The following is a 17,992-nucleotide window of genomic DNA, read 5'->3' as shown; positions in this document are numbered from 1 at the left end:
AATAGGAAATACAAAAGAGCAGCACAGCCAAGCTTCTTCATCACCCTTCGTTGTTTCACCTTATCCTTCCTCTTCAAACAGTTCACACAGGGGTCCATGTTCACACCTGGGCTCCCAAGACTTGAGTCGAGAAGCGAGTCATCATCGTCCACAACGATAGTGTTGACGGTCGTTCCATTAGATGGAGCACCAGCTGAGTAATCGTCCATTTCTCCAGAGACCACAACCTTTAATTTGTTAAATTTGGGTGTGTCATCCTCTACCAGATCGTCAGAAAAATCAAATGGAGCGGTGTCACTGAGGTCCCAGTCCTCAGGTTCCTTCCTGAAGACAGACTTCACCCTTGCCATAAAGTTTGCACCCGACATGTTGGAGCAGTCGTTTGACAAAAAATAAATAAATAAATTAGAAAACAATAAATAAAAATAGACCGAAAAAACGTCCCAGGTGAGACAAGAGGTCAGAAATAGGGAGCTCGCTTTTTAGTAGAAACAGTGTTCATCTGTCGGCATCAAGACCAGGCCCATTGTGCTCTTGAAACCTATGGGAAGACAACATGCGACCAGAGCATTAGAGCTATTATTTAGCAATGTAGATAAATTAGCTCACTAACGTACAGAAACATAGCTAGTTAGATAGCTAACGTACACAGTCAAGTTCTTATAGACTACCAGCTCAAATTCTTACTACATCATGTAGCAAATTTGTTCTGTTATTATAATCAATTCATATTAAGGTACTTATTCTGCCATGGCGGTTGTAATGTTGGTGTCAGTCTCGCTCTTTAATGTATGACAGTCGTCACACAACATTTCACTGTTTCTCCCATTGCTAGAGAACAGTAAACGGTATGAATCTAGTATTAACTCTGTACATAATAGCTTTTTCGTCTACTCACCGTTAGCAACGTCAGGTTATTTACCTCAGAGGAGAAAACTAAATCCCTAGAATCAGTCATTGTTTGTTCCCACTGCCATGATTTAAATGTAAGATCTGGCCACAATACTTTCTTGGGGAGCTAGCTTCCGTACTAGCTAGCTTCGAAGTAAGATTAGCTTCTTGTTTACAACAGAAGCTGCACAACCAGAGAAAGACGGACACTACCTAGGCAGCAAGTTCGGTTACATGCGCAGTCACATGAGAGATATCACATGATTCCTGCTTCTCAAAGTCAAGGAAGGATCCTTAAAGGGCCAGTATGTAATACATGTACTGGACTAAATCATAAAGTGAACATGATATGTCATCAGAGAGGAAGAGCACTCACTCTTCTCTCTGTTGCTTCTCCTCTATATCCTTTGCCTCTTGTAGCTCTAGGACACCTTTCTCCTCCTCCTCCTCCTATACTCCTCCTCTTCGCACGCTGCCTCTTGTATTAGTGCCACCTGACTAGCCCTCACTGACTTGACTTGACACTGGTGAAGGCACTTCATTACTGAGATTTGCATCAGACTGTAACAATAGAGAACAGAAGGGTACTACTCTGAAATGGATTAGAGACCGTAACCATGCATCTGGCTTACACTGACAGAGTATTAAAAAATACATACTTGTGCTGGTTTATAATTTGCAATAAATAGAAACACTACAAACGTATAAATTAGCTGATCTAGGTAAAGTGTAGGACTAGTGTTACTTGCCATTCTAAAAGATTAATGTTGAGCTCATCACATATTGCTCCTTTAAATGTAAGTATCTCCAGTGCCCTTGTACATTTGTTATCCCCGTCCAATCCAATCCAATGAAAGTAAAGCTAAAAGTGTTAATGCAAGTATGAATAGTTACTAATAATTAGCTAGATACCTTGTGAGGTAGGGTTACTGAAGCTGTCATTTGATAAGTCAGCAGTGTATGCTTTAGCCCTCTTCAAACATAAAATGTATACAGTTATATAGCTAATTATTAAAAAAAAAAATGTTTTAGATAGGATTATTTTGGACAAGATAGGAATCTGAGGCAGGGTCACCCATGGCCAGGTAAAACAAGTGGGACAATTAAAAAACTAAATACAAGGTGAGAGAAGTTCTATGGACCGGGTTATTGTATATTAACATACAGTGGAGAAAATAAGTATTTGAACCCCTGCCGATTTTGCAAGTTTGGCCACTCGCAAAGAAATGTGTGATCTAGAATTGTAATGGTAGGTGTATTTTAACAGTGAGAAACAGAATATTAAAAAAAATCCAGAAAACAGCATTTTATAACATTTATGACTTTATTTGCATTTGATGCAAAAAATTAAGTATTTAAAAATAAGTATACAAGCCAAGTTTGGCCTGGACTGTTCAGGAATACAAATGTCCTGCCTTGTCAGCGACTTGGCCCTGGTTTGCCCTCATGGACGAAGCATTATGGCAGTCGGCAGTCTGATTACCTCGGCCTGATAACCTCAATCCAAGAGGACAAACCAGGGCCAAGCACTGCAGTGTCATGGAGAGGGAGAGAGGAGGAGAACAACAGTGAAAAGGAGGAGAAGAGAGGACCCCTTCCTACTCTTTTGAAGGAGGACCTTCAGTGTGGGTATCATATCTGCTAGGGTTATCATATCTACATGATACATCATAGAACGTGTTGTGTTTGTGATGTATCGCGTCCTCATTTGTCAAGCTGAAAAGCGAAGCTCAAGGGGTTCAGGCTGCTCTAGTCATGCCTGAGGCAAAATAATACCAGAGGACCCTGTTGGTAGATGATCACACATTTAAGTATGAAGTTTTTTGTGTGTCTTGTTAATGCAAGCATGAAAGACAGTTTTGAGAGCATATTTCTCGCACTTCAATCAAAGGATGTCTTTTTTCCCCTTCAAACATATCACACTACTCTATTTGCCTCATTTAGAGAATGAGCTGATGGAGGGTTAGAAAAGGTGGACATCGTTAGATGCATGTTTACTGTGTGAGGAACAGGTTGTGGCCAGCTTTATTGCCAGTAAAAGTGTCCACAACCAAAGGCAAAAATGGTTTACCGTCTATGTAATGTAATACTTAACATATCTACTCTATACTTGCTGAAGTTAATGCAATAACAATATTTTTGTAATAACACTAATGCTCTTTGCACATACAGAAATCTGATTAGAACATAATGCCAACTTACCTTTTTGTAGCTCAATATGTGATTCTCTTCTCTCCAATCGAGTGCTTATTGAGAGCGCGCAAAAGAAAAATGGTTGTGTAAACACCAACTCAAACCCACCAATAGAAACCCTTCTCTTATCCATCAGCGAAGATCCTGCCCATTTTCTCCAGTTCAACTCACAGGCAAAACTTTTTGACTCAATTAAGATGTCAGCCAAAGAGGACTCATTCACAACCAATATTTTTGTGACACAAAAGAGACAAACATGTTTTTATAAATTGCAAACTTTTTCTGTGGAGTGGAAAGTCATTCATTTTTTTTCCACTTCGTGTCACATAGGCAAAGCATGTTGTAGCTTTACTGTCATTTGCCTGTGGTTACCAGAGGAAAAGAGAAAAGAGATTTATGAATATTTCAGGATGTGTGGTTTTTGGTTATGATCTTGTTACTCAGTTCACTAAATTGATTTTTCTTCTCACCATAGGTCTGCTGGAGTAGACGACAAAGTCTCACGTGACCAGACCAAATTTCATTAGCTAATGTCCTACACATTTTCACACTTCTTGACATTGCTGCAGCGTGGTGTGCTACCAGAAGTATGAATCCATCCTCCACTTCTTGAGGAATGGCACATACCACCCTGACATCGGTGGACCTGAGCAGTCAAAAATGTGGGCCTGCTTTAGCAGAACAGCCAATAGCTACATGCTTCAAAACTTCCAGCTTTGTTACAAGAGTAGAGATTGTGCATGTGTACTGGTTATGAATGCAGAGGAGAGGGATGCGATTCTTAGGAGTGGCATGACAATTTTGGAAAAGGTTGACATTTTGAGTATCAGAGCACAGTGAAAAAGATGGTGGCCTCTCAGAAATGGGTCGTAGAATGTCCTTAATACCAGTGATGAAAGAAAATAAAGGGCCCACTGTTGCGGTCAATTGAAGTGTCCCAGCCACGGACTGTTCTAGGACTTGATTTGATGGAACCACTTCCTACTTCTGCAAAGGGAAGTAAGTATATTGAGACAATAACAGACCTGTTCACAAGATGGATTATTGCAAAGCGTCTTTGCAACAAGACAGGTCCTGAGGTGTCAAAAAATTATGACAAAAATGTTACCACCAGCCACGATTGATACCTAATCATTGACAGGTTTTCAAAAATAAATACTTCTAATACAAAGCACTTTGCAGTTTGTTTTGTCTGTTTCCACACGGTGCGCAGAATTTAACATTAACAAATGACTCCAGATGGAGATCCTCCACCTGAAGACTTGCACCTATCTTCCTGCTATCACCTGATATTTCATTACTCACATCTAAATTAAGAGTTTAAAAAAATAACATGGTAACCACAAGCGAACAGTAGGATAGCTACAATACTTGACACTGTTTTCTCGCCACCTGTACGGTAGAGCTCTCTACATAGCTCTGGGTACCGGTAGGCGAATCGACTAAACTTTTCAAACGTGTGCTGCAACGGATGTTTGGTTTATATCGATGTTTCGTTGATTTAAAAAACGTAATAAAAAACGGCAAAACAAACCCATCAGGTTTCTAAGTTTAAGGCAATTCATATAGCTAGAAAATGTCTGCTATTTGGTAATATGTTTAACGATACTCGTACCAGATAATTTCTAAACGGGAGATAACATGACAGCGCGGGGAGGGAATGTACGAATCCCAGAGCCATGTGATTGGCTTTGGTTCTGACCAATTAAGTCGCAGGATGTAATGCTCTGTAGACCAATACGAATGTGTTATATTGCTGTCTCTATGACGTACCAGGCAGAAAACCTAACAGATTGGATAACCACAGGCAGCAAGTTTGGTTACATGCACTGTCACATGAGAGTAATCACATGATATTTTCCTTTAGCAGGAATTTAAATGTAGCTGAGTGAGGTGGTCTGCGCCCTGATGACGAATCCACGCTTTATCAACAGATAAATGATTGTCACATATAACGAAGACGTAGTGTTTGGTAATATTTTGGCATGGTACATTTTTCGTTATGAGTAGCTAATGTTTAAAACTACGTACGTCCAATTCCAGACGCTTTTATGTAGCTAGTACGATTAGCCCTCATCTTGGAAACTCACTGTTATTCATTGTTTTTTTTTAATTGTATAATAGACGTGCATAATAACATGTTTCACTAATGATTTCTTTTTTTTCTCTGTCGATTATTGTTGGTGATAGCTCACACATGGAGGAAGGGGACACAGAACCTTTACCTGAGGGTGAGACGCCACAGAATCCAGGTTTGTGATGGGTGTGAAAGTATTTGAGGTCTTTCCTCCGTAACTTCGAGGTGTCAAATGTCATAATTCAAGGGAACGGATTATGTAATTCCCTCAGTATCCCAGTTAGTAAACTGATATACCCCTAAGCTGCTCCAGATATTATTGCACATCTTTTACAGAGCTTAATATGGTGATAAGAGAATCAACACCGCCAGAGGACATTGCCTTCATCAGTGACCAGACTGTTGAGAAGCTGACACATGGACTTATAGCTCATTATCTACCAGACCTGCAAGACTCCAAGCAAGCGCTGCAGGAACTGACGTATGTGATTGTGGTTAGTTACAAGCAGAGTGTCATTTCATGTTTAAATGTAGTGCACACTTATGTTCCGTTTTTTCCACAGACAAAACCAAGTTATTTTGCTCGACACACTGGACCAGGAAATAACAAAATTTAAAGACTGCAATTCATTGCTTGATTTAAATTCACTGGTATGTATACAATTTCATCAAATTCATCAATGTTTTATACAAATCTTTGTTATTTTATGTTCTTGAAAATCAACTTGTGTGTTAGTTCACAGAGGCAAAGATTTATCATACCAAATTGGTGAACATACGAAAAGAGATGATGATTCTTCACGATAAGACCAGTAAACTAAAGGTAAGAGAGATCCCAAGTCTGTAAACATGTTATAAGAGTCTAATGCCAGAATACATTTTTAGAGGGGACATTGCACTCAAAGTAAATGTAATGTTTTATTTTCTGTAGAAAAGAGCATTAAAACTTCAGCAACAGAGACAGAAAGAAGCACTGGAGAAAGAACAACAGCGTGAGAAGGAGCTGGAGCGAGAACGGCTACTTATTGCCAAGCCTGCAAAAAGAACATAAAGAGATACATGCCTGACCCCACCAGTGACAAGACATCTGTATGACATCTGTATGAGGCTACTTGGCCAATCAACTGACCTCTGTTAAAAGGACTTTAATTCCTCGATAGCCACGGGGGGACAGAGGCCGTTCTTACTATTAGTTTAATTTATTGGGGAGGTGGGGGGGGCATTAATCCCTTCTCTGTATCATCTTACAACATAGGATGCACCAGCTAATGTACTTTCATTTATTATGTAAACTGAAATTACATGAACATGAAGTGATTGCTTAGAGCAAGAATAAACCTTTCAAGTTGATGTAACATGACATTATCACAAATCACGAAAATGGCCCTTTTGGGATACCTATAGGTTTATCAGAGATTGTTTTGGTGATGCTTCCATTCCATAGCTCAACTATGCTGGAGGACGTATTTCAGATTTTGTTTGAGGTGTCTCTCGAACTCCAAAAAATGCATGGTGTTGGGCTACATGAAATCATAGAGCACAATGTGAAATGATTGTATTTGTCTGAAAAGGTAATAAAGTTGATTCAAATGTTTGTAAATGTTAGCAACATTTACTAAAATACCAACATGGACAGAGGAACAGGCTTGAGCTGGTCCTCAGACTATGTGAACGTGCATCTTTTCAAAGAATATATTTTTAGTGTGAATGCATTGACAACAATGAAAGACTCATGCTCACAATATGATAAGGGTTTCAAGCAATGGGTGGCCCAGCAGTTGAATATTCAACTACAATTAGATTTAGTTGGTATTTACAGGGTTTATCGTGTCATAATGATATCAGATTTGAGGAGTTAGTTGGTATTAACACAGTGTCTCATAATATCAGATTTGAGGAGTTAGTTGATATTACCACAGGGTTAACTGACTCATAATGATATCAGAGCTGTTATCAATGCCTATCAGTCAGACACCTGCCGTCCAGAAACAAGAATCCCCACTAGGTGGGGGTGTTTCACCTAGAAGGATTATTCAATTAGCCAGGTAACCTCTAAAATAGCATGTAACAACTTCTCTGAACATTTGTTAGTAAACAGCAATAACTCATTTTGCACATCTACTCACAAAGGTCAAGTGTGACTGCCTGATGAATGCATTGCTTGGGCATGTCTTCACAGCGGTTTGGAAGAAAGAAAAAGGGGGGACAGTCAAAGGGGGTACCATTACAGTAGAGAAGCAATGGTCAAATAAAATATCATTCCTTTCCTTGTATGACCCAAAATTGTTTCAGTAGTTAACTACACAAAAATGGCACAAAAAAAACATTGAACTACTTGATTCACTATACAAATAATAATACATTATACATTTTATAACATGTAGTTCACCACCTTGCTAACTCTGATGTAAGAGTTTGTGTCTGCAACCTGGGCCATGCTGCTGTTATAACCCATCCTAGACGCTAGAGAGCAGCAGAGTATTTAGAATCTTTAATTCGTTAGGCCTTCAATATCCTCACAAAGTCATCCACACAAGCAGATCACAGATACACAGATAAGAAATACAATCCTTTTTTGAGAGAGAGAATGCAGATTTTTCTCTGAGAGACAACAGACAAATAAAACTGGGAAGGGACATTCTCAAAGTAGATACAAGTTAGAGGTAAACTAAACACATCACAGTAGTGTGAATGTATGGAGACACATCACAATTGTATATATTTATTAATTAGAACTGCATACACTAGGGAAAATGTTTGCCAACATGTTATCACAAAACACTTCTCACTAGAAAACCATCACCATTCTGCAATACTATTATTTGTTTTTCAGATCAGACATCTTATATTTGATTTGACTTGATGAATTCTGTAAGTGGTTTTGTGTTTGTGTAAATAACACAACAAAATCTAGGTTAAATAGTTATCTTCCCCCAAACACCAGATGTCTATTCTACCTCCGGTCGCTTTTGCCATAAAGCCTATTTATAATCATACTATAGGCAGGAGCAATTTCCAACGGCAACAACATTTGGGTTACAACACCTTTCTATTTGTTCTGTTTCAGATCAGGAACTGGGGCTAAAAGAAAAAGTCTGGATGTGAACTTGTGCCTCAGACAGCGTCTCAATGAGGTCAGGGCGGATACGCGAAAAAGGCCACGCTCACGAAGCCAGACAACCCTGGCCAAACTGTGGTTTTGGAGGCTGGGTCTGTTTCTCCCTGCCCTTGGTATCGTTTAAACTTGCCTCTCAATTTAGAACTTGGCCGTAAGGGGGGAGAAAACAAACCTCTTGCTCAAGCCACAACCGACTCCACAGATATTTAGCTGCATGTGGTGCAGTGGGCTGTCTTCCTGTCTAAGTAAACAATGATTCACCATGGCGAGGAGTAGGAGGCTTGTGGCTCCTTCTGAGACCTGCTCAGACTGGATCAACATAAAAAAGAGCCTCAGTTTGACCCACCATAACAGGATATGGTCTTCAGGCGTTATTACTAATTGCTGCATCGTGTCAATTTTTCCCCCCTTCCACACTACCATTTGGTTGGTATGGTAGTATTCCATGGTAAGCCTAAATACTGGCCTGGAAAACATGTTTTGCACATCTGTTTTTTCAGGAAGGCCTTTTTAAGTCCTCGCCTCTTAAAAAACACGGTTATATAACTTTACGTAACATTCAGATGTCATAAGGCAATTGCTGCATACAGAAAAATAAATAATAAATCCAGTTTAATTTAGATGTAGAGTCACTGTCAGATACATGCTGAGTCCAAAATTATTGACGAACAGCTGTAAAGGAAACATTATTGGAATGTTGTTTTTGTGTGTGCGTGTATGCTTATTTCCTTAAGGCAATGAAATTACAACTTTAAGGTGTTGCATGCCATATGCTCTGGTAAATGCCATTCATGGTGAACCACAGGAGATTAAATCTTCTCTTTTGTTTTTGCCCAAGGCACCAACTTTACTCCATGTAGGTCCAGGGGGTTGTTTGTGTCAAAAGTACTGTTCTCAAAGGAAAACATATAAAAAGCAAGTATTTGGAAACGAGTTTTTGTATTAAAATCAGGGCATGGCTTCAACAGGCTCCATCCAGTCATCTGCACCATGTAAATATAGAAGCACTGCCTACGCAGAGAAAGTGACTTTGAAGTGGCAAGTAATTGCGGTGAGGAGAATAAGGACGATTTGATTAAGCCAATGCACCAAGCCCTTGTTTTTGCCTTGAATTGAGTCACTGAGCAGGGAAAATGTGTTGACTTGAAGCAAATGCTATGTCTTCACATCAGTCTACACCTCAATGGCCATCGAGCTGCCAGTGGTTGGAGTTGATGAGTGTCTGCTGTAAGACTGCAGGCTTCAGACAGCCTGAGCAACAACACTGAAATGGAAGGGTTAGAGACAGAGAGAAAGAGAGAGGGAGACAGGGAGAGGGACGAATATGGGGATTTATTGCTTTGTTTATGCTTCATCTGCATCTGGCCTCAGACCTTGTGGATGAGTTGTGAAATGCGTAGCCCATACTCAATGTGGAGGCGTTCTGGTCAAACACAGCGAGAATTCATTTCTGCTGCTGTCCATGAGAGGAATCTGGCGTGTCATTCCTGGGGTTGTACGAAAGTGCTAGAACTGCACCTTTTCTCGATATTTACCACAGGAGCTAAAGTAAAAAAAACAAACAAATGTATTTGCCATGGCTGAAGTGGGCACCAAGGGCGTAACTATAGGCTGTGCAGCCAGAGCATGCAGCTGCACTGGGGACCACAGCTCACAGGGGAGTTGGCCCCTTCTATACATCCCTCAGTGATACTATATCGCTTACTCACTCACTCACTGTATCGCTCACACACTCACTCACTCACTCACTGTATCGCTCACTCAGTCACACACTCACTGTATCGCTCACTCACTCACTCACTCACTCACTGTATCACTCACTCAGTCACACACTCACTGTATCGCTCACTCACTGTATCACTCACTCAGTCACACACTCACTCAGTCACACACTCACTGTATCGCTCAATCACTCACTCACTGTATCGCTCACTCACTCACTGTATCGCTCACTCACTCACTCACTGTATCACTCACTCAGTCACACTCACTGTATCACTCACTCACTCACTCACTGTATCGCTCACTCACTCACTCACTGTATCGCTCATTGAAGCATGAACACAGTGACTAAAATTTGACAAGTGTTTGTGCAAACTAAACAATACATATATGCACTCTTTACCTGACAACTTATGTCCATCAGAATGTCTAGTTGTAAAATATGAAGGTTAAACAAACTTCATATTTTAAACATTTCACAAACACTTATGGTTCACCTGTAACATTTAAGCATTTTTATTTGTTATTAGCAACGTCATTTAAGTGCAAAGGCTGCTGGGAAGTATGTGCATCATGTCTGTGCTCATCATCACAAACAGAGTGACATGATATAGTATATATACTGAACACTAACATTGAGCATATTAAGAATTTAAAGCATATATTTACTCAGTACAATTAAAAGCATAAAGAAACATAACCCACATGTATGGGTCATGTTTTTTTTATTCTTTACATTTTTAAAATGTTTCTTTTGCTTCCTATCTTTAATCTTCAGAATCTGTAGTGTTCTGCTTTTATGAAGATGTTTTAGGAACATTTTTTCCGGTTGATTATGTGTCTTCACATTAATCTGATCTTGATATTTTTACTGGCCATGTGAGGAACTGGCTTGATACCAAGTGGAGCCCAAATAGAGGGAGCATGTAAAACAGCACTAGTTGGCAAAAAAAAATAAAACATGAAATTGCTTTGTTCATACATTTTATTAATTACTGTACTTGTGGTTGTTTTGCAGAGTGGGTTGCCAATGCGTATTGTACCACGCACAGTAGGGACTGTTTAAGAAGCCATAGCAAGGCAAATGGCCAAGCCTTTACACAAATTCAGACATGTTTTTGTAAGTGCGGGAGGGCCTACAACCAGTTGTTACATAACCCCTTATCTGGAGCATTCGTTCCCAGACGCATTCTCAACACTCTCGTAGTGATGTAAGGACCACGCTGTCCAAGAAAAAAACTCTTTTAGTGAGTCTGTGTCAAATATTCATAGGAGGTGTTAGGGTCCCTTGTCAAAGAGTTCCTTCACAATTAAGAGAAAAGTGAGGAGGGCTGCAGTTTGAAAGCTGCCAGGTTTTGTGGATAGCTGTTGATAGCGTTTGTATGTTGGCTCAGTGTTAGGATCAAGAGAAGTAGGTCAAGTGGGTGATCAGGGAATACTGCCAAAAACCTCTGGGTCCATTTTGACCTTCACAGGTGCCTGAACAAAGGCTTTCATTAACAGTGCTTTACTAACAGAAAGAAAGAAAAATATGAAGGAGGCCGTTCAATTTATTTACTGTAGACTGTGTGCACCAGGTGTGCACCATGTGCAACCAAAATAGACACCAGGAAATTCTCAGCATGGATAGCATAGCAGCAACTGCCACATTGCATGTACAGGCTCTCTTAGCAGATACGACAGATATGCAGCCTGTTCACACAAGGGGAATAACTCCTGGTGAATTCCCAAACGATTCGAACCGGACTGAACTGAAAGAATCCACTGACAGTTTTCAGATCAGTATCAGAGTTTAGATTGCTACTACATACTGTTAGCTGTTTGACTGACAGTGGTAGCCAGTGCCAGAGTGAGATAGTAAAACTGAAGGCCACATAGGACAAGTCAGGATCAAGTTGCTATAGGAAAGTTAATCTATCCATAAACAAGTGAAACATACCTTATCTAAATATGCAACTGGTGTCTTTAACTGAAGTGATCATAGGGTAGTAAACCTGGCTTGACTGCCACACACCCTCCTCCAGCCACTGAAAATTTGCACCATAATGTCTTTTTAATACTGTATCCACCTGTATTGATTGTACTTTTCCACCTCATTCACTTGATTTCACTTGTTACCACCAGTTTACTTTCACCTGCACTTTATATACTTATACCTCACTCTTACCTCAATTGCTGCTCTTCAATTCTAACTCTTACTGTACATATCATATTTATTCACTTAGTCCACCCTACATTTGCACATACTCTGCACTTTTATTGCTATTTTGCACTTACTGGTTAGATGCTAAACTGCATTTCGTTGTCTCAGTACTTGTACTCTGTGCAATGACAATAAAGTTGAATCTAATCTAATCTAATCTAGTGATATTAACAGTCCTGAAGCCTTTATATTGCACATTACAGACCGATACATCCTTTGAATAGCAACTAAAATCACTATCATATTCTATTCTTCACAAAGTATAATGAAATGTATGATTTTATAAACAGGATATGGCCTCAATATACTTGGTACTCCTTCAGAGTATACCATTACTTGAACCGTTCCATTCTTAAAATGCTTTTTGATTTATTTATGAGGCATTCTTCAGGAAATACAACTCACATTCTATCTTATATGGAGAACATTTTCACAAATTTGGGCAAACAAGAGCTGAGTCAGGGGTGCTGTGCGCATGGTAAATTCACTTATCCCTAATAAATGAAGGAATCTGATACTAACCTGTGGAAATATGGTGCCTTAAGGCCATGTGACTTTAAATCTCTTAATTTTTTCAGTATGGCTCTGCTGAGATCACAACTTGTGTCATGAATAGTTCTTTATAGATTACTTGAGAACACTATTTGATTATACAGTTGGCAGTTCACGACTTGCTAGATATGCTCTCTGTATTGCAGACTGAATTCTCACATGTGCACATTACGTAACTAAACCAAAAAAAAAAAAAGAGGGGCGTACTCTCTGGACTGCCTTTGGTTCACAATGTTCTCAACCACATAGTGGGTTAACACAATTTCCGCAACAGATGAGAAGTCTTCAAAACTTTCATCAGTTCTAGGCTCAAGCTTGAACCGAGGGACGGAAACAATGGCATGGGCACTTATCTGCATAACTGTAAAGAGGTCTTTACTTGTAGGTCTCCCCTTCATATTCACAACTTGTTTCAGAAAGCAAATGCCTGAATAGGTTCAGACTAGGAGGAGGAGGGGGCCCAATGTAGACATTACACAACCAAGTGCTTTCCAGTTAACCATGACTTGTCCCGCCTCTGTGGCCCAGGTCATGAGGTTGCTGCTGTAGGAGATACGCCCTGCTATCACTAATGCCCACGGTTGCCGTAACGACAGATAGTGACGCAGCTCCTAAAACCAAAGCAGTTCTGGTGTCTCGCCTCTTTTTAGAAACCCATACTTAACAAATGCAAAGTGACGAAAAGGGAAAACCATAATAAGCACTTTGTCCTGGCTGAGAAGGGACTAGAGCACTGGTGTTTGCCAGCCACCTACGCAGCCATGTGTTCCCAGTGGCAGGTGGGTAGTGGAGTTTCAGACTTGAAGCACATAAAAACAAGGTCATGGCATGTTTTGCTGACCATGGGCTGCCCAAATGTGAAATTATGATTTCATTTCACGACCTCCTTCTCTGCACAAGCAGGGGGAAAAAACTAAAAGACAATAAGAATGTTTGTTGCAGGAGGAGTCTTTATTTAGACATTGAATTCATATTGTGTAATGAATTGCAATCATCCTTGACCTGATATGAACTTGAGTAGACGTAAAAAGCAATAAATATTGACGATATAAAATTTCAAGCTGGCATATTATATGCTGTTGGATGAATAATTCTTGTTTTGGCTAACAGTTTGGTTTATAGTGAGCTGCCACTTCAAAAGTTAAGCCAGGCGGTTTTCCTCCTGCAGGTTTGAGTATGTGTCTTGTTCTCAGCCGATCATGTGACCTGAAGCGTAGAACACACGTTCATTTTTCCATGGTGAATGGAGGGAAAACAAGAATCTCCCCCTCATGCATTTCATCATTGTTCATTCTTAAACTTTATGACATTGCTACTTAAAAAAAAACAGGAATTCAACCTCACATGATCACCAGTTCTAAATACAGAATGACAAAAATGTAATTTGCTACAACATAATTAAGGCATGATTCAAAACAACTACTTGCCCTAGTCTGTAAACAACATACCTTTGTTTAATGTTGAAGACATTTCTGGGTGTTGTTCATGATGTCCCCGTAAACGGCATTATACAGCTGCTCTTTCGTCCTTCTTCCGTCCAACTGCACTGTAATGACAAGAAACGGATAACAAAAATCAATTTCAAGTCAAATATTTAAACGCTTGACATGATCTGAAGAAACAACCATTTAAACTTACCAACGTCAACACCTGAGTTCTCCATGAATTCCTTGTGTTTCACGTACATGGGCCAGACATGGCCATCGAACAGACCTGGTGGGTCTGGCACCGCGTAGTTCCTTGCGCTACAACAAGAATAACATTTTTGTTTTTTAATAAAATAGATTCTCTCCCCCTTCCCAAACCTGTGAAATACTACATGCATGACTGCCAGTGGCCACTGCACTCTTCATGTTGGGATCACAGCTCTATGAAGAATGACAGTCATAGCTGTCTTTCATGATGATCAAATGGAGAATTCTACGTACCCCCTCCTCTTTTTGCATTCTTCGTATGGGATAGAAATAAAGTAGCGTTGGTTCAGCACATCGATCAAAGGTCTGGAGGAAAAAATTAAAACAAAATCAGGACCTGTGGAATTTCTAATATAGCTGGACAGAAATGAAGCTTGCGAAGAGAAGAAGACTTACCCATAGTTGTAAAGCAGAAAGCCCTCCACAATAAGGATGTGAATACCCTCATCCTTAGGGTCGGTTCCAGGGAGTATCTCAGTATCCATGGTGTTGTTGACACCGTGTGACCTCTCAAACTTCACTGGGTTGTCAAGCCAACCGTAGATGGTGCTCATCATGGCGTCCATGTCCAAAGCAGTAATGACTACAGGGAAGCAAACAGGTAAAAAGGAATGAGCGCCTGATATGCAATGTGCTCATATAGGCGTCTTAGTTTAAAAGCATGCAGAATGCATTAAATAAGGCGCCCATGTTGCACACACACACAGATGACCCTTCAGAGAGACCCCAGCTTACCATCATACTGCTTAAAGCCATCTTCGCCAAGGTCAATCTCATCTTGGGGCTGAAAGATACATGAATGAGATGTACTTGTGTACATTCTAAAGGGGGCGTGTCTTCGGAAGCTTAAACTAATCATTCCTTCTTTGACATATGGCCACAAAGGAATTGTGTCCATGGAGTTTTACAATCTTTGAATTTCCAACCACCAACGTCCCTTCAGTAATTTGCCAAACAATGATATCAACTAAATATCAAATGTAGAGCAAAGCAGTCATAACCAAGTAACCTAGCTAAAAGTAATTCTGATACTGGGAGGGCCAATATATGAAAACATTTCAGATCCTATATTGGAATTTCGCTCACCTTGAAAAAGTCATCCTGATGAACCACACAGCAATTTGGCAAGTTCTTGATTAACTTGTTGGTGAGGGTAGTTTTGCCCCCGTTGGTTACGCTGCATGATAAAAAAATAATAATTAAAAAAATGGATTCAAATGTGGCGAAACTGTACAGTCGACATTTTGAAAGAAGTGGACACTCCGTGGGAAAGTAAAGGAGTTAACCACTTTTTCAAGAAACAAATTTGACTTCTACATGAAAAATAACAATAATACACATTTGGAGAAAACAAAATGTTTTAAACTATAACGTAACAGCTGACGTTTGATGCATTATAACACTTCAAATGTGACCGAACCAGACATAAAAAGGTTAATCACTTTATCTAATGGCCATCATTGTTTACTAACGTCAACTTACCCATTACCTAGGCAATTCTTACAATAAAGGCTTAACAATAAAAATGACCCAAAGAAAGATATCGGTCTAATGACGAATCTTTCTTTACCATACTTCCTTCCTTATTCCACGTGCCCACATGAGGCCTACAATGCTAATTCAGTAGCCAGCCATTCATTAACTTACCCGCCAATGCCGATAATGTACTTCATCTTTAGAACAGTGTTAGGGTAGAGATATCGAGATAACGTCGATTAAAACCGGCGGGTTGCTTATTGAGGGAACGCAGTGATCGGAAGAAGAAAGCTTAAAAGAGAAGGTTCAGTTAATGTCAACTAGTCGAGTCCTCCATGGCGTCGGTTAGGGTGAAAGTAAAGGACGATGTTCCTCCTTTGCTAGTCTTCCACCAAGAGAGAACCTTGAGGCAAGTCACAGTGCTACAGATACTATTCCTTGAAATGTGATTGGGTATATAAAGAGTAGAATCGAGCGGAAACGAAATTGCTATAGCCAATCACAGAGCGTTGCGACCGCTAAGGACCCCTTTCCTCCTTGGAGGCTCCACCCAACCCCCATAACCAATATGCATTTTAAAAAAAAGACATAAAGCAAACAAGTTGTACATTTAACTTAGTATCGTGATTTATGACACTATCAGTTTAATATCACTGTCGGTGTCTTTTTTTTAAATCACAGTGAGGTTGACTGCGCACGATTATCGCTACAAATCGCTATTCAAAGGATACAGAGATACATTTTCTGCAAAGAAAAGAACAAATTGTACAGACAAGTGTCGCTAATCCCGCTACCCACCACACACAACCACGCATTGGTATTCACAGACCATTTTGAGACATCTTTATTGAGACTCCTGAAAAGCTTTGCACTTATCTTTGGGATTTTTAAGTAGGCAATGTGGAATGGCATGGGGCACATGTACAGTTCTAAACATTTCACACGCACAGCATGAAACCTAGTTAAAGTAAACCCATGATTTCCTTTGCCAATGGCCAACTGATCGTGTTTTCAGGAGAGAAATTGAAATGTTATCATTAGCAGTTCACAATGGGGTGAGGTGGCTGAGATTTGACAGGGGGTATGTGAATGTGTGTGTGTTTGTATGTGTATGTGCGTGTGTGTGTGTGTGTGTGTGTGTGTGTGTGTGTGGGGGGGGGGGGGGGGGGGGGGGGGGGGTATAGCACATGTTACACCATGAAGACAAATAGTTTCTTGGTCAAAGATACTGGCAACATGTCACAGCTTCTTGTCCTAATGTGGTCAAGTTCATTGTGTTCTTGTTAAGTGGACGTGAAGCTGCTGGTATCACCTCCTTCATATAACATATGTATGTGGTAGCTGTTTGTTTGTATGTATGCTGTATGTTTCTCCTTATTTTTTCATACTTGTTCATATAAACATATTGCATATAATGCGTGGTTTCTTTCTATTTAACATGGCTTAATTTGAATGGACATTCTACATCTCTAGCGATTTTTGTTATTGAGCCTGTAAATGTTGCCATCTGGTGGTGGATTATAGGAGGACAGGCTATGATTGACAAATGTCAAAGCTAATCCACCAAGTCTTATTTCTTTGAAGAATTGAAACGCGGCCTCGTAAGATATCAACATTATTTTATCATTTTACAATGCTCAATTTTAAAATATTTGTTGATTTCCTGATTATTGGAAGTGGTATGTTTAATTAGGCCAATGTATACTGACAGAGAGAGAGAGATTGTGTGTGGAAAGGCCTACTTGATGTATATCAGTGGACAGTGGTGCAGTTACCATTTACATTACATTTAGTCATTTAGCAGACACTTTTATCCAAAGCGTCTTACAAGGTATACACATTTTTTTTTTACACTGATGGCACACTGCACATCAGGAACAATTAGGGGTTCAGTGTCTTGCTCAAGGACTCTTCGACAGGGAATTTCTGATTACTATACCACTTCTCTACCTCCTGCACCACAGTCAAAGAAGTGCAAGGGGAAGAGCAATATGCAATATGGTTGAATTGATCAGCCTTTATTGGACTCCAATACATGTTTTAAAGGGCCAATGGTTTTTTGTTGG

General features: G+C 39.9%; 3 protein-coding genes across 4 annotated transcripts in view; 1 reads left to right on the top strand and 2 right to left on the bottom strand.

Annotated features, from left to right (window-relative positions):
• slc30a4 (solute carrier family 30 member 4) overlaps positions 1–1,068 on the bottom strand; it is a 7,867-nt gene extending 6,799 nt beyond the window's left edge. Inside the window, exons 1-2 of the mRNA XM_080844114.1 lie at positions 899–1,068; positions 1–541 (exon numbers count right to left, since the gene is read on the bottom strand). The exon at positions 1–541 is cut by the window's left edge and continues 20 nt beyond it. Coding sequence (XP_080700240.1) covers positions 1–368 — 368 coding nt within the window. The 5' untranslated portion in view covers positions 369–541; positions 899–1,068. The remainder of the gene's footprint in view (positions 542–898) is intronic.
• Positions 1,069–4,957: 3,889 nt separating this feature from the next.
• bloc1s6 (biogenesis of lysosomal organelles complex-1, subunit 6, pallidin) lies at positions 4,958–6,763 on the top strand. Of its 2 annotated transcripts, none has more exons than XM_080843270.1 (6): positions 4,958–5,056; positions 5,275–5,336; positions 5,498–5,642; positions 5,725–5,812; positions 5,898–5,984; positions 6,093–6,763. In XM_080843270.1, exons 2-6 carry the CDS (start codon positions 5,282–5,284, stop codon positions 6,210–6,212), a joined length of 495 nt encoding a protein of 164 aa, XP_080699396.1. In that variant the 5' UTR covers positions 4,958–5,056; positions 5,275–5,281; the 3' UTR covers positions 6,213–6,763. The 2 variants fall into 2 exon arrangements, with proteins under 2 accessions (XP_080699396.1, XP_080699397.1); XM_080843271.1 differs by having other exon boundaries at positions 4,971–5,056; positions 5,275–5,315.
• Positions 6,764–13,686: 6,923 nt separating this feature from the next.
• Positions 13,687–16,340, bottom strand: mibp2 (muscle-specific beta 1 integrin binding protein 2). The gene is made up of 8 exons (XM_080843492.1): positions 16,098–16,340; positions 15,537–15,627; positions 15,186–15,234; positions 14,847–15,033; positions 14,685–14,756; positions 14,395–14,501; positions 14,205–14,302; positions 13,687–13,962 (listed from the first exon to the last, which is right to left on the bottom strand). The coding sequence occupies exons 1-7, from the start codon at positions 16,121–16,123 to the stop codon at positions 14,211–14,213; spliced, it is 624 nt and encodes a 207-aa protein (XP_080699618.1). The 5' UTR covers positions 16,124–16,340; the 3' UTR covers positions 13,687–13,962; positions 14,205–14,210.
• Between the last annotated feature and the right edge of the window lie 1,652 nt (positions 16,341–17,992).

This window comes from Sprattus sprattus, assembly GCF_963457725.1.
Source record: "Sprattus sprattus genome assembly, chromosome: 8".
Lineage (NCBI taxonomy): Eukaryota > Metazoa > Chordata > Actinopteri > Clupeiformes > Clupeidae > Sprattus > Sprattus sprattus.
Note: the sequence above shows the minus strand (reverse complement) of the source record. Positions and strands in the feature narration are given on the sequence as shown.